This window comes from Canis aureus, chromosome 24, assembly GCF_053574225.1.
Source record: "Canis aureus isolate CA01 chromosome 24, VMU_Caureus_v.1.0, whole genome shotgun sequence".
In the NCBI taxonomy this organism is placed as follows: domain Eukaryota; kingdom Metazoa; phylum Chordata; class Mammalia; order Carnivora; family Canidae; genus Canis; species Canis aureus.
This window is the reverse complement of record NC_135634.1, coordinates 20,459,354-20,471,535: the sequence shown is the minus strand read 5'-3', so window position 1 is coordinate 20,471,535 and position 12,182 is coordinate 20,459,354. Positions and strand designations below refer to the sequence as shown.

The window sequence follows — 12,182 nt, the reverse complement described above, 5'->3', positions numbered from 1 at the left end:
TTTTGCTCCAGTTTTCCTGGTTGGCTGAATTTTACATCCAAGATGTTTTCCTTTATTCAGTGGCCAATGGCTGTCAAAAGAAACCAACAGAAGGTGGCACTAGATCAAGCAGATAGAGCAGCCATGAATATGCAGAGCCATACTCCTAACTTTAAGCCTTTCATAACTAAAAAAAAAAAAAAAAAAAAAAACGCAAAACTTCCCTTAACCATAAGTTAAGTTAACCATAAGTTAACCATAAGTGTTTAATTTTCAAAATCATGCATTTAGAAATTCAAAGCAATGAAAGGAACTGAAGCTGCTGATCAAAGCAAAAAAAAAAAAAAAACTCAAGAATCAAGATTTAGCTCTCTTAGCAAGTATCAGTAGATGTAGGAACATCCTTCCTGTGTCATCCGTCCTCTCCTATAATTATCCAGTAAAGTGAGTACACTTAAATCCACAAAAAGAACAAAAAATAAGTTGCTTGGGAACTGAAAAGTAGACGGTTCTATTATGTATATCAAGTATATACATGGTTCTATATGCTTAATCTGCACAAAGCATCAAAGATTTCAACAAAGAACTTTGTGGGGTCAGTCCAATGGAACTCAACTGGAGCATTTGAAAAGCAGCCATGCCACTGCTAGGATTCACTAAATGGTGAAGCTGCAGATGTCAGTGTGGTTTGGGTCCACTGTCCAGCACATGCACTCCTGCATTCATGTATTTAGAATTGGCCCAGGAATAGAACTCATAAAAACCACCCAATAGCTCTAAAACCCATCATCAAGCACTCATGCTGAATCCCCAAATGCTCCTTTCTGATCTCCCTGCCTGTTCTATCACCTTATTTCTTACCATGAATCCTAGTCCTTGAATATTCATCATGAACATGGGTTGAGATGGGTTGTGTACCTGGGTTGAGAGTGATTTGTGTGGCCCTCTTCAGAGGCACTGCTCCTCTACTCTGGCCAGCTGGGCGCACCATGGTCAGAGCCTCACCTTATTTTAAGGTATTTTGAGCTTGGCCTGGCATCAGCAAATAGCTGTGTGCAGTGGCTCTGGCAAGGCTGTTAGAAACCTAGCATTCCCTATGTCTGGTGTCAGGATTCCTCTGCCCCAAGATGAGGGACTGGCTCCTGAGTAGCCAGTCTTCAAAGAAGCCAGGGCAGGAAAGCCCAGACCACCACCCTATTCTGACTCTCCCGGGGTCACACCTACTCATTCGACCATTCAAAACAGCCACCAAGTTTGTTAACCCATGTGGGCTTAAAGCTGCTGACATGCTACTTTTAGTAACAAGTGACAGTTCAAGAAAGTCTTAATATAACATTTCATAAGAAATGAACAGGCATTCTATTGACCTGGTTACTAGTAGATACTACAGTGAAGAACTCTGTTAGGTTTCTACTCCCCCATTTTGCACTGGGCAAAGATTAAAATATGCAGAGAACTAGACAGGTAGGAAGGGAGAGTAAAACAGTTATTTTGAATCATTGAGTATCTGCCTTAATTTCTGGCAAATCATAATATTTTAAAGAATACTTGAATTAAATGGATCTGACACCTGGATTTTGAGATGATGAAAGGCACAATTCTAAGTCATTTTCTCAGTCCTTGTTTTTTTTTTTTTTTTTAATAAAAGTTGATTTTCACAGAGATAAAAAGGCAAATGGAATGAAAGGCACCAGAAACGTCTTTGGGAATTACTTAAATGTTATAAAAATTCATCACTTCTCTTTCCCCATTTTTTTCCTGCTGTCTTTTTTCTGAAAATGAAACTGAATTGAACTTCTTGGAAGTACTGTGGAAAGGCTGAAAAGTTAAGAGTTCTGGACGCCCTAGTCGCAAGGATGACACTTTGAGCATCATATTAAAGTCTTTGGTTTTGCACAACTCCATCTACCCCCCCCCACACACACACACAGCATCAACCCCAATTCAAAAAGTCTAAGGAATGTCCTACTCTTACTCCTCCTTCAATTTTAAAGGCTTCAATACTGAAGGAAATGAGATGTCTGGACTTTTGATTATGCACCTGTCACAGCCCATTTACAAATGGGGAAACTTCAAGTAACTTGCTCAAGGTCACAGAGCAGGTTACCTGGAGAGCCAGGTTAGATTTGTGTCTGTGTCTGGCTTCTTTAACTGCACCAAGTACGTCAACATAGAAGAACCCCCATCTCGGATGCAATTAAAAAATTCTGTGGTCATCTTTCCCTTCTAAGAATTTTTCCCACTCATGCCTCCACGAAGCCATGGCATGAGGACTTTCGGGATCTGAATCATCAAAGTTTTAAATTTTTACATATTTAAGACTATATTTAAGAATATCTAACTTCAAACTTGAATCTTTTTAGAGTGAAATGGTACAAAGATGAGAAGATCTTCACGGCTCAGAAAGGGACTATGTAAATACGAAGTCAGTGGATGCCCCTCTTCCATTACAGAAAATCAAGAGCCCAATGGTTTAGACATTGATTTTTAAGTAGAACAGTTTTACAGACAATTGGACGGGACAAAGATTTAGATTTGACAGGGATAAACAGAGATGTAGAACCTGACTTACTTGCCAATTCAGTAATCTCTCTTGCCACTAGATTAAAGAAGCTGTGGAAAGCACAACTGGCCAAGTGACAGTGGTTCAGGAGAAGAAGGCTGGCCTCAAGCTGGATGGCACTGGCATGGAACCCAACTCCACCAGCTACTCCCCACAGCTAGTAGCTGTGGGGCCACCACGAGGATTAAGCGAGCACAGTGCCTGGTTGACAGTGTGTGCTCTAGAGACATGTCACGGCATGGAAGAACCACTACATCAGTTCCGGTTACTGTACAAAATGGACCTTAAAAAAAAACATGCAGATAATGTTCTACTTACTGCAAGAGAATTTTCTTCTTTATCTGTTCCCACTGCACGTGGTGGCCCTTCTTGGACTCATGAAACCACAGCAGGGTGGGAGATGAGAGACAGCACTAATTATACACCTAGCACTGGATTGACTCATTTTTCAACAATCCTGGGAGGTTGGGATCTTCATCCCCATTTCAGGGCAGCCCAGGTGGCTCAGCGGTTTAGCACCACATTCAGTCCAGGCCGTGATCCTGGGAACCCGGGATCAAGTCCCACATCAGGCTCTCTGCATGGAGCCTGCTTCTCCCTCTGCCTTTCTCTGTCTCTCATGAATAGATAAACAAAATCTTTAAAAACAACAACAACAAAAAGACTCCCCCCTAGTTTAGTGAGGTCAAGTAATTTGTCTAAGGGCAAAACCTGGATGTGAAGGGCTGGTTGGCTTGAAAGTCTTGCTTCATCATTCTCTCCAAAGTGCTCAGTAAACAAACAAAAAAAAGGTTTATTAAAATGTTAGCTTATTATTACTACATATCACTTTTTCTCTGGGGACTGCAGCCCAAGCTCAAAATAAATGATGTGAAAGTAAATTTCTGGAAAACAACTTTTATGTAAATTGGAAATTCCCAGTATGTCTCTCTGGAGCAATGTCTGGATTGCAAGAAATAATTTATCCTCTGCTCATATTAATAAAGATGGAGTATTCATAATTGTCTGGAGAAACTCCTGGGATTGTGAAGCTGGAAAACATTTGTGCTTTCAGAATAAATATGCTGTTGGTTTATATATTTTCTTTAGTTTGCTAATTGTGTGATACAGAAGCCGTTGTATGATGAAGAGGTGCAGTACTGCGACCCTCTGAACCAAGAGCTCTGCTGGTCCTGCTATTGATAAACACTTGGAAGGCAAGGAGTGTGACCTCCAGCACCCTCACAACACACAACTGAACATCACACATGGCAGACACACACTTTCAGTGGCAGAAACCATATTAGTTTCTGTATCCTGCTGGGCTCAGCAGGTAAATTTAGTAGGGTCGTCCATACTGGACCGGGGAATTTTGAGAATTTTCAAACGAAGGTAGGTAAATGAATTAGGGAATAAACTGGTGTTCCCACAACAGCCCTCTCCGGTTGGGATTAGCTCAGTATCAGGTGTAGGAGAGAACTCAGTATGTTAATTCTGGGAACTTATAAAATAGAACTCCTACAAGGGCTCAGTTCAGGGAGTACTGATTAAAGTCCATCTGCTTTATTATATTAGTACTTCAAATGTCTTGTTCTTGTCTCTATTACTCATACTTTAATTTATGTCTTTATATCACATGAATGAGGTCCACCTGATGAGGGTCAATATCAACTCGCTTTATTTAGCACTAACTTTTTAATGCCTCTTGGTAAAAGGTACAAACTCAGTCTTGAGAACAATCATTTATACAATAAAAATGAGTTAATATAAGCCAATGAGAATGTACTACACCGGGTTTGCGGGCAGGTTGTAAGTGCAAAAATGACTAGTCATTTTCATAGTCAAAAATGACTATGAAATTTAAATACATTCTCTCTAAGGTTGGGAGAGAGGGCAGGGATAGAAGATTTGGATTTTCTACAAAGTACCATCAACCAGGGAATGTTAACATCAAAACTGACCACTGCTTGGGAATGTGTGTTTAACATTTACTGCATAATGACATAGGTTTCTTTATAAAAGCCATGTTCTTTGATCTTTAATTTATTCTGTGCCTTTTGTAAATCATCCTGACTCTTTAGATAGAGCTGGGATGGACCACAATTAATTACATAGGAGGGTTCAGGGAAGAAGTGACCTGAGTGAAATCAGCACACGACTGGAGCCTCTTTTAGAAAAAAGACTCATCCTTTCCACTCAGAATAAGAACTGCATCTGGCTCTGCTACAGAAAAACAGTAGCTCTTTATGTCTTAATATATAAAGCTGATGTCTATCTGAGGTCAATCCATGTACCATGAGAGAAGGGTGAGGAGCCACTGCTGACCAATTCATAATCCTCCTGGGAAAGTCTCTGGAATATCAAAGGATGGCTGTGGCTCTCACATGGCTCAGGGAGTGAGGACGAAAGGGCTGGGATGGTGCTGGAACAAGGGCCTCAGAACGTGAATCCTGCAGCTGGCTTTCCCTTTAGGGGGTCTGTGGGGTACATCAATGGTCCTTTGGCTTTGTGAAGGCTGTGGTCCAAGCATTTATACTCCTACCAAAAGAAAAGGTTGTATCCCAACTGAACCGTATGTGATAAGGGACAGGCTCCCATGGTGTTTGCAGGTCCTAAGCAGTAAGTCTGACGAATCTAGATGAGATTCAACACTGGTGTCACCTTCTTTAGGGGAGGAATGTGAGGTCAGGTTCTAAAAGCATCAACTCAACATCATAGTTCAGTGCCTTAGATCATTTTCATTTCTGTTGCCACAGAGGCTAGGGGAAATACGGGTAGATACTAGTTGCTAATTCTTATAAAAACTGCAAATATAGTGGACGTTAACAGAAATACAGACTGTTCCCAGCTGAACATGTTTGGTATTAATTCTTAACACAAAGCGCACCTTCGAAGAGAAATGTGGTTTCTAACCTTTTTTGTCAGTACTTGAGGCAATGTCACTGATCTCATTTCTAACCAAAATACCAAAAAAAAAAAAAAAAAACCACTCCCCGTGAGACAGATGCTAAGGAATTTTCATGTCTTAAGCTTTAAATTTCTCTGAGATTTTAAAGAATTGGGAGTGGGGTTGGGGGAAATGGACAGATACTTAACTTTGAGAAGTCTTATAATGAGATGAAGAATTCATGGTATATTTTAAGGTTTCATATGGTTAACATTTCTTCAAATTTCCATTTTATCACTGAGAGGCTTGTCCCATCCCTCCTGTGTCATTTCCACCTTAGTTTATGTTTGCTGAACCAAATATATCTACAACAGTATGCATTTTGTACTTGTAAGAATGTATTACTAGAGGCAAAGTGTCTTATCTTTCCAAAGAAATAATGGTCATCTACTCACCAAGTGGCTTTAATATGCTCAGAGAACAAAATAGCGATTCTCTCACTTCTCAACACCTTCTATTTTTATCTTCAATTTCTCTCTGCGTTCCCATGTAAGAAGCTCATTGGCTGAATTTAATTACAATCCTCAGATTTCTCTATTCCATCAGGCAATATGGCACTCCAGCCCATGCCACTGCATTGTTCTAAGGGAGTACAGGTATCCCGCCCATAAAGCCACTATCACACAGGCTATCTGCAAGAACACAGAGTCACCCAAAGAAACGTTCAAATAGTTCAACTCCAGTTCAGCCACCAACTGTTTATGACTTTGGATAATTGACTTCATCAAAGACCCATTCCCGGCTTTAACATATGAATTTATAATGTAGTATCTGTAAGGTCCTAGATTTCAGATTTAAGATCCTTACTCTTCAGTTGGGTACATTTAAAAATAACAAAGAAACTGAGGAGTAAAAAGGAGCTCACAACTACCCAAGCCCAAGCCTGGTGTGTATTCATATACATATTTTAATCCTATGCATATGCTGTTTTGACACCCATTCAAACTGTCTTTGAAAACTGAGTATGCAAGAATGAAACTAGACCACTCTCTTGCACCATACACAAAGATAAACTCAAAATGGATGAAAGATCTAAATGTGAGACAAGATTCCATCAAAATCCTAGAGGAGAACACAGGCAACACCCTTTTTGAACTCGGCCACAGTAACTTCTTGCAAGATACATCCACGAAGGCAAAAGAAACAAAAGCAAAAATGAACTATTGGGACTTCATCAAGATAAGAAGCTTTTGCACAGCAAAGGATACAGTCAACAAAACTAAAAGACAACCTACAGAACGGGAGAAGATATTTGCAAATGACGTATCAGATAAAGGGCTAGTTTCCAAGATCTACAAAGAACTTATTAAACTCAACACCAAAGAAACAAACAATCCAATCATGAAATGGGCAAAAGACATGAACAGAAATCTCACAGAGGAAGACACAGACATGGCCAACATGCATATGAGAAAATGCTCTGCATCACTTGCCATCAGGGAAATACAAATCAAAACCACAATGAGATACCACCTCACACCAGTGAGAATGGGGCAAATTAACAAGGCAGGAAACCACAAATGTTGGAGAGGATGCGGAGAAAAGGGAACCCTCCTACACTGTTGGTGGGAATGTGAACTGGTGCAGCCACTCTGGAAAACTGTGTGAAGGTTCCTCAAAGAGTTAAAAATAGACCTGCCCTACGACCCAGCAATTGCACTGTTGGGGATTTATACCCCAAAGATACAGATGCAATGAAACGCCGGGACACCTGCACCCCGATGTTTATAGCAGCAATGGCCACAATAGCCAAACTGTGGAAGGAGCCTCGGTGTCCATCGAAAGATGAATGGATAAAGAAGATGTGGTCTATGTATACAATGGAATATTACTCAGCCATTAGAAATGACAAATACCCACCATTTGCTTCAAGGTGGATGGAACTGGAGGGTATTACCCTGAGTGAAGTAAGTCAATCGGAGAAGGACGAACATTATATGTTCTCATTCATTTGGGGAATATAAATAATAGTGAAATATAAATAATAGGAGAAGAAATGTGTGGGAAATATCAGAAAGGGAGACAGAACGTAAAGACTGCTAACTCTGGGAAACGAACTAGGGGTGGTAGAAGGGGAGGAGGGCAGGGGGTGGGAGTGAATGGGTGACGGGCACTGGGGGTTATTCTGTATGTTAGTAAATTGAACACCAATAAAAAATAAATTAAAAAAAAACTGAGTGTGTTATTTCCTATAAACAGAAATAGATTTTGAAGGCTTTAGAGAAGCAAACTAAAATCCTTCCACAAAGGATTCTTATAAAATCTTTTAAGAGGAAGGATGCTTTTATTCTATAAACAATCATCACCTCATCAGTTAACATTAATTGAATTTTTTCTTCATGTAGATGAATTCTACACATCAATTCTGTCCATAAGTTAAGAAAAATAGCTTTGGGGTCTTGTGTGTCTCAAAACAGCTCACATGGGAACTGGGTTGGATGTGGTTTTGTAGAATGTTCTCTCTTAGAGAACCATGAACTATTTCAGTGGCTCAAGAACTGCTCAGCATTCTGTGAATATATCCTGACCCTCTTTCCACACAAAACCTCTTTTGTCCTTTGTCCTGATTTTGTAAACCTCCTAAAAAATTAAGGTATTTGCTTGACCATAAAGATACGGGTTACATTGTGCCCTGGATCTGTAATCCCTAAATGCCAGTCCTTTCTCGTTCTCACTCTTCCTTCCTCTGCAGCATCTGACAATGCAAGCACCTACCCACTCCTTCTCGAAGCACTCTTCTCGCCACCATCATCACCACCACCACTGTCCTTGCTCTCCTGTGTTTCCCTCATGGCTTCTTCTCCAGCCCTTTGACTATGGGTGTCCCCCCAATATCAAACTTCCCAATCACTCCCTAATCTATCTCTGATTCAGACCCCAGTCCTGAATTCCAGTTCTCTTGCCCAGTTCATAAAACATAAACTTACCACACCGAAGACAGTGTGCCACTCCCTCCTCTTGAATTTCCTCCCCCTAATAACGGCTGATAATTCAAAGATCCCCACAATTTGGCCCAGAGCAGTCCTAACTTCTTATCTCTAACTCCTGCTCTATCTCCACATTTTCATCCTTCCTAATTAGTCTCCTTGTCCTGCAAACTTTCATTGGCTTTTCCTTCTTAGCCTTCTCAAATCTCTTGGAAACTACCTCTCTCCCCCCGGCTTCTCTATCGCTTTGTGCCCCTTTCGACATCTCTCTTTCCTTGAAGTCCTCCCCAGAAATATCTAACAATTCTTTCTCCCTCTTGCAAGCTATGCCAGTCCTCAAGCAGTGACATTTTACACCCACACCCACAAGCCCGATCTAGAGCCAGGTTTGTGGTCTCTGTGCTCTCTTGGTAATGATTGCAACATTTTGCTCGTAGACATCACCACCTGTGAGGAGCTCACCAGGCATCATTTTATGCGGAATATAGGAAGGTGAAACAATCCGAGCTCTTAGAATGATGACAGCACTTATATTCTGGTTTTTTAGTATCTAAAATATGAGACTCCCATCCCCCAGTTGGGAGTGTTCGTGAAGTTGGTAGCACAAGTTCCGAATTTGGCATCTGTGTGGCACTCCATCATGTTCCAGGCAGCGGAAGTCTGTACCAGTGCCCAGTTTCCATTTTATTTGGTTATCAGTCAGAAGTGCCTAAGTTGATGTTTACCTTAAGGAAAAGTGTCTCAGGGATATTTTCAGAACTTGCTGAGAACTGGAGTCGTCCCTAGGCATTTCTTTTCTTTAGAAGGGACCATAGTTGCAATGTTCTCTTTCAAAGCATAGATTGCATCCTAAGATAACAAAGTCGGCCCCTGAACCGAAGGAGGAAATGGTTCCCTGTGTATCCATTGTGTAGCAGCTCATAAAGATCTAATAGTGCGGTATGAACACGGCTGTGCCGGATGCCCGTGCTGCAACCTGAAGCACTCATGTCTGCCCGCAACTTCATGTTCCTATCTGGACTCATTTTTCAAGTGTTGGGGAGCACTGCCAGGAGTTCCTACCAGCTGATACTGAGTTAAAGAATATGTAGGTGGAAGCCATGCTTTCTTTCTGGGAGGAGGCGGCCATTGGTTGGAGACATGGCAGCAAGCATTCATAAAAGCAAGTAATGACTCACCAGTCGGTGAGTAATTGGATGAGTTCCTTTTTTTTTTTTTTTAAGATTATTTTAGAGAGAGAGAGAGAGAGAGACCAAGAGCGGGAGGGGCTGAGGGAAAGAGAATCCCAAGTAGACTCTGTGCTGAGCACCAAGCCCAACATGGGGCTTGATCTCATGATTCTGAGGTTGCAACCAGAGCTGAAATCAAGAGTCAGACGCTTAACCAACTGAGTGAGCCACCCAGGCGTCCTGGAGTGAGTTCCTTCTTAAAATCAGTTTCCTGAAACTCCAAGAGAAGTGGTCATCTGCTTTTATTATCTACCATTCTTGTCTTCATCTGGTAAAAGCAGTTTATCATTTCCTTTACAGGTCAGTGTCTACTCTATTCCTTGTGGGTCTACCAGATATAATCCTCCAACCTTTGGAGGGTCACAGGGTGAGCATGTGACCTAGGACTAGCAAATCTTTGTTGGCTTCACCAAATCATTCAAGGTTAAATGTATGATCCAGGTCAGACTGGGCCAATCAGGATTTCTCACACTGAAGACAAGAAGGACCTATATGTCTCTCTGTCCTTTGATGGCTAACTAGAAGGACAGGATCCCTCAGAGGTGCTGGCTGCCGTGGAAGAGACTATAAAAAGGAAGCCAATACATTAAAAAAAAAAAAAAAAAAAGCCATTGTTGAGAAATAAAAGACAACAGAGGTAACCTGGGATGCTATCTTAGCACTAGATCCGGATAGCTCTCAGATCAGTTTTATTTCTGAATTCCATGTACAAAAGTAACTGGTCCTCTCCGTTTTTTGGGGGGTTTTGTTTTGTTTTGTTTTTTTTGCTTAAGTTAGTTCAAATGTTCTCTAACACTTCAAAAAAAGTAGCCTTGGAGACCGACCAGTCACTAATCCAATTTCCTTATTTTACAGATAAGGAAATAGAAACATAGACTAACTACACAAAATTATCAGCTGGTCAATGCCCAAGGCCTGACAAGAGCATCTTGCCTATGAGAATAATATTAAAAATTAATAGCAGGGCACCTGCGTGGCTCAGTGGGATAAGCATCTGACTCTTGATTTCAGCTCAGGTCATGATCTCAGTCAGAGTCCTGAGATGGAGCCACACATCCAGCTGCATGCTCAGCAGGGAGTCTGCATGAGATACTCTCTCTCCCTCTGTCCTACCCGCCCCCCTCTCAGATAGATAAAACCTTTAAAGAAAATTAATAGCACTACCTGAAGCTGATGAATCAGTAAATAATGACTACATATACTGTTTATAAAATTGTGAAAGAAACCATCAGAAGTCTAAAAACAAATGGCTAAAAAAAGTGTTGATCTCTGGAGAGTAAGACTAGAATGAGGTGGAGGCAGTCTTTTATTTTTGCATTTCATAGCCTCCTATACTAGTAGTTTGAGTATTTTTTAACCTTGTACATGTAAAAATACGTTTAAAATATAAAATTCTTAAGATATTCAAATTATAATCATATTAATTCTTAAAACATATCAAATTCCCAAAGCTTCTATTTTAAAGACAGTCACATGGTAAAAGACGATACAATGCTCTTGTCTTAATAATGAAAGATCCGAGAAGCAAGAGAACATCTATTCCATGTATCTGAAGTCTCCTGGGGAGGCCCTTGTCCAAAGACTTTAATCAATCATGACAACCACTACTACTATTGGTACCAAGAGCTTCATTACCACCACTGCTCCTACTGATCACAGAGAACTCTTGCTGAGCACTTGCTATGTACCAAACACTATGAGGAGTACTTAATCTATACCAACGATACTGAATCTTTATAAAAGCCTAAGGAGATAAGACCTCACTTATCTCCATTTTACAGATGAGGAAACTGAGGCACAAAGTTAAAAAGTAAGTTGCTCAAAGTTACACAGCTGGAAAGTAGTGCCAATGGGCTTACACTGAGGTGGTGTGGCTCATGAGTCTACTGTTATGGTATCTCTCATCAAGGCAGCAGGACTTATCTAATACTGCAAGTGCACTATGATCCTTTCAGCCACAGGGGACCTTTGTAATGTGGGTTCCACCCAAAACTGGCTCTATCACTCCCATCCCTTTGTTTCTTTGTTACTGGGATAACAACATTGCAATGGAGCCTAAAACAGCTACCCAGAGAGACAACTTGGCTCTGACTAGAAGACATTCCACATGTACAATTTTAGATAGGGAATGCTTTATGTCTCATATGCTATGCTTTGCAGACTTTTATTTCTTGGGGAAATTGCCACTGGGCTACTCAGTGCTTTCCCCAGCAGAAGTAACTATGCCACAAATTATTTGTATGGCCTTGACTAAAATGGGTCTAAATTTCTTCTTATCTGTGAAATAGAAAGTTGGACTATTTTAAAATAGTCCCTTAAAAATATATATTTTCAAGTTCTTCCAAGCTATAAAATCCACAATCTCATCTTTGAAGATTGGACATGTGCATATTAATTTGTTGTGTTACTGCATCTTTGAAGAGATTGCATCACTAAATATGCTGGAATTAAAAAAAAAATATGGTATCCTTCACACACTGATGAACAACAGTTATAAAGATGACTTTTTTAGATTTCTGTTAACATAAACTCATCGGGCAGCCCTGGTGGCTCAGCGG

At 40.6% G+C, this 12,182-nt stretch overlaps 2 protein-coding genes across 10 annotated transcripts in view; one reads left to right on the top strand and one right to left on the bottom strand.

Annotated features, from left to right (window-relative positions):
- Positions 1 to 12,182, bottom strand: part of PALLD (palladin, cytoskeletal associated protein) — a 408,251-nt gene that overhangs the window by 42,548 nt on the left and 353,521 nt on the right. The gene's annotated exons all lie outside the window — the stretch shown is intronic.
- Positions 1 to 12,182, top strand: part of CBR4 (carbonyl reductase 4) — a 207,510-nt gene that overhangs the window by 104,620 nt on the left and 90,708 nt on the right. Inside the window, exon 5 of one of the 2 annotated variants that reach the window (XM_077868513.1) lies at positions 1,628 to 2,561. The exons of the other annotated variant lie outside the window; for it this stretch is intronic. Coding sequence (XP_077724639.1) covers positions 1,628 to 1,755 — 128 coding nt within the window. The 3' untranslated portion in view covers positions 1,756 to 2,561. Of the gene's footprint in view, positions 1 to 1,627; positions 2,562 to 12,182 lie in introns of those variants that run through there. 2 annotated transcript variants of the gene reach the window in all.